General features: G+C 43.2%; 1 protein-coding gene across 1 annotated transcript in view; it reads right to left on the bottom strand.

Moving 5' to 3' along the window:
- LOC105305049 (membrane-spanning 4-domains subfamily A member 6A) overlaps window positions 1-3,629 on the bottom strand; it is an 11,587-nt gene extending 7,958 nt beyond the window's left edge. The window contains exons 1-2 of the mRNA XM_023522896.1: window positions 3,479-3,629; window positions 1,982-2,114 (exon numbers count right to left, since the gene is read on the bottom strand). Coding sequence (XP_023378664.1) covers window positions 1,982-2,114; window positions 3,479-3,625 — 280 coding nt within the window. The 5' untranslated portion in view covers window positions 3,626-3,629. The remainder of the gene's footprint in view (window positions 1-1,981; window positions 2,115-3,478) is intronic.
- Window positions 3,630-4,237: the final 608 nt, after the last annotated feature.

Below are 4,237 nucleotides of genomic sequence, written 5' to 3'. Positions count from 1 at the left end.
GAGATAATCATGCTAAGCAAAATAAGCCAGACAGAAAAAGTTGAAAATCACATGATATCATTTATATGTGGGATATAAACCTAAAAGCAACAAACGAACAGGACAAACAAACAGAGACTCATGGACATGGACAATGGACTAGTAGTTACCAGAGGGTAGGGGATGAGGGAGGAGGGGGGAGGGAGTCAAATATGGAGGGGGGGGTAGGGAGAAGGTGAAATGGGTAAAGGGGATCAAATATATGGTAGCTGAAGGAAACTGGACTTTGGGTGGTAAACACACAATAGAATATATACATGTCATATTATAATGTACACCTGAAAATGATATAATCGTGTTAACCAATGTTACCCCAATAAACTTAATTTAAAAAAATGAGGGCCTTAAAAGCCAGGATAGAATGTTTTTCTTTCAACGAGAAAAAAAATTTCGGAGTCAGACGTTATCTAGAGAAGAGCAAGAAAACAATGGGGGGCGCTAACAGGCACGAGAGTACAGACGTCCATTTCAGCTGGTGGCTCCCAGGCGAGGGCAGGAAGAGGGGTGAGAACAGAGAGAGAATAAGGATGGCAGCAAACCTTAAAGGCTGTGTAATCAAAGACCTTATTTCTACTCTCTAGAGTATTACTAATAATAGATTTAGGACGGCTAAGACACAGAAAATCCCTTGACAATGGGGACATGGGACAAAACAGGGAGAAAAATGATAGTTCCAGTGGTCTCGGCATTAAGTAACTTAGGTCTGCATGAATAAATCCTGGGCCTTAAAAATTAGACAAGAGGCCTCTTCAAATGTGGGCTGGGCTTACAAAAAAATAGAGAATGGAGAGAGGAGAGAGGAAAGTAACTTTACAGAGAAGAAATCTGGCACACACAACCTTAGCCTGCACGATCAAGGTTAACTGCACCCGTGACAAATCATATTGATAGCATCTACCCCTAATATGAAACTTCATCTCTGTCATCTTCCACCTAAAAATCCATCAGCCTAGTCTAAGCGTGAGAAAAATTCAGATGAACCAAAGTTTAGGAACATTCTGTAAAAATCCTGGTCAGTGCCGCTCAAATCCATCAACATTATCGAGGACGAGGAAAGTCTGAGAAAGTCTGAAAGAACCTTAGGGGACATAATGACTAAATGTAATGTAGTTTCTCTGACGGGGATCTTGGAACAGAAAAAAGACCTTTCGGGGAAAACTTGTGACATCCAAAACAGTGTCAACTTTAGTTAATAACAAAAGAAGAATGAACCAGATAAGGAAAAGGTAGACTTCTGGAAGCATCAAAGAAACTAATAGCTACTGAGTCATGAGAAGCCGAGAGTTAAAACATGATGAAAGAGAAGCTTAGTTGTGAGAAAGTGTCCGCACATCAATCTAGAAGAAGGCTCTTCTCTGAGAAAAGAACCACCAACATCCCCTTGGTACGTGGATGCGAAGCTGTTTCAAGGGAATTTCCAGGCCATCACTAAAGCGTAGACATCTGCTCAGTGTGCCCTGGGTACCACCAAGTGCAGCAAAGAGCATTTTCGAAGCGCTCAAAGATAAAAGTGCTTCTTCCTCTGTGATTCTTACAAATGTGTGGTTTGCCCTGTACGTGTCTGGTGTCTTTCGCCGAGGCTCATTTTTCTGTATAGCAAGCTCCTTCTCAACTTTATCTTCCTTCATGGGTTTTTCTTAAACCCGGAGAGAAGCCACCAGCCTCATTATAGCTCTAGAGGATGAGGTGAAAAGTAAGATAATCTTCAAAAGAAATGATCATTTGAGCCAGCTAAAATATGGATTTAAAATCAGGTGGCTTCTGCCACCTCACTCAGTTCTTCCTTAGGCTACAAATGCAGAAGTCCTACCATTGACCCCTTGCTTCTGGCAGACAGAAATGTAGCAAGGCGACAGGGGAAGAGCCCAAACTATTGGCATCTTCGCCCCGCCTTCACCCCACCTCCACTCCATCTTGCCCTCCTTCAGATTTCAACTCACACACAAGGCTCCAATGAATGGGTAAGCAGCTTTCAACAGGGTGGAAAACACGTGGCTAAATTGTGGAGAGGAGGGAGCAGATTGCAAAAGGATTCCCAGACTCAACACCATCACCCCACAGACGATCTGGATGGTCTGTTGGAAGAAGAAGGGAGATTGAGGATTGAAATCGGCCTTGATAAAGACAGGACTTCTTCATCGCTCCCCCCATGCCGATGCCTTATCACCTTCCGCGGGATCCCAGCAGAGACAAAGACACTACAAAAGCACTGGAGGGAGAGCTGTGGAAAGACATTTGGGAGGAGACACTGTCGTGCCACAGGAAGCCACTGTCTTGGGCCATGTGCCAGGCGCTCAGCATGTCTTCCACCGTTTCTCCTCTCTCACCCTTGTCTTCTCGGGGCCCTTGTCCCAGCTCACGCCAAGTGCTAGACTCTGTTCTCCCCACCTCTCCAGTTTCATTACTACTAACTCTCCTTCCATCTCCTATGGGAGCAGGGGACATCTGAAAGCCCTCATACTCTCTTGAGCACTGGCAGTGTGGAAGCCCCTCCTTATTTCCCTGAGGCCCTACTGGACACCACAACATAAGAGCCTGGCCCTCTGGCCAGCTCTGTGACCTCTTCGGTCCACGTCCCTGTAACCGAGGATCCCGAAGCTCTATCTTAAAAGGTCAAGTTTTCCTCCTCGACTTTCTTTTCAGATACAGCTTTATGAACAGCCACCAAGCGGTTGGCTAAAACTTCTGTCACAGGAACCCCATGTTAGCCTTCGGGATCGTATATTTGATACAAGGCCATCAGTCCTAGCAAGTTCTGAGACCTGATCATGGAAGTTCAGAGACAAATCTGGGAAGCAAAGCTCTATACTTCCCTCCCAGTCCTAGATAGATCCTTTCCTCCACTCCTGCCTTCACTCCACGGAGTTTCTTTAATCAGTCATGTATGAGGGGGAGAAACTAACGAAAGGTAAATATCATCTCTGTTCTCAAATGAGGAGGAGAAAAGAGGGAAGGAAGTTTATTTTTCCTGTAATTTGCAGTGAGGGAGAAATTTTCTTCAAAAAATCTGTCAGATTATTAAGCACATAATTGGTGAACATAGAAAAAAAGTATACAAAATATATCATTATCACCATCACTTTTGAAAAATATATAGATGTACAGCTTTTTGTATGCCAATTACACCTCAATAAAGTAGTCTTTTAAGAAAGAAAATGTAGAGAAGTATTCTACTACAAAAACACAACAATAAAAACACAATTGCTCGTATTTGGGTTAGAGGGAAAAACGTTTTTAATACCACCTTATGTGGAAAAGGTCTGAGGAAGTTTCAAATGGCTCTCCAAATGGTTTCTATGGGTCTTAAATCAACTCGGATCCCTCTGACAAAACTTAAGAGTCTTCACACTTACGATGGATCTCCATTCCCAAGACATAAGTAGTTTCTTCCCTTTGCCCCTCCCCCTTCCCACCCCAACACCTTCTGAACTGGGCTTACCCCAAAAACTTTGACCTCTGCCTGTAGATGTTTCCTCAGGCTACTCTGACTCTGGTTGGCGGGCTTGTGTTCATCTGCTTGGGAGAAGTCGATGCCATTTGCTGTGAGAATTACGATGTTCTCATTGGCCATTGGTTGTGATACCATGATGGAGCTGGAAGAGAAAATAAATTCAGAGCTCCCTGGTCTGGCTCCCAAAACTGTAAGCCAGTATTTGCCCATGAGTCCAGATTTGATCTGTCCTTTAGGGAAGGGAACTGGTCGTACGGAGCTGTGAAAACCATGAAATCTTGGTTTCATGAATAGTTTTCTGTAATATTTGGCATAGTCCGCTCATCATGGATAACAGACACATCACAGGGAGGGAGCGGCACGAATCTTAAGAGGTGTCAGTGTTCAGAGGCAAATGGTCACACGAAACTTGCAGCCTGTAGAAATCTCTTTTCTTTAGTGCTACCTGCAACTGAATTGCCATATATTTGATAAATGTCTCCTCAAACTTTCCTGCCAGTCGTGAGATGGCTTGATAAGGGTTCTTTTCATCAGCCTGTTCCTATTCAGGTTCTGCACTGCTTACTTTACCTAACTCATTTTTTTTTTGGTGTAATAATAATATTTATTAGCATTAATCCTGGATGTTTTTATCATATTTTACTACACATTATCCTGTAGTGCCTTCAATACTTACAACAACCCTGTATGTTAGTTAGTTAGTTAGTTAGTTAGTTAGTTAGTTAGTAAGTTAGTTGGACCATGCAA

The sequence above is a fragment of the Pteropus vampyrus genome, unplaced genomic scaffold (assembly GCF_000151845.1).
Source record: "Pteropus vampyrus isolate Shadow unplaced genomic scaffold, Pvam_2.0 Scaffold360, whole genome shotgun sequence".
NCBI classification, from domain to species: Eukaryota; Metazoa; Chordata; class Mammalia; order Chiroptera; family Pteropodidae; genus Pteropus; species Pteropus vampyrus.
The sequence above is the reverse complement of the archived record's forward strand: the minus strand, read 5'-3'. Positions and strand labels throughout refer to the sequence as shown.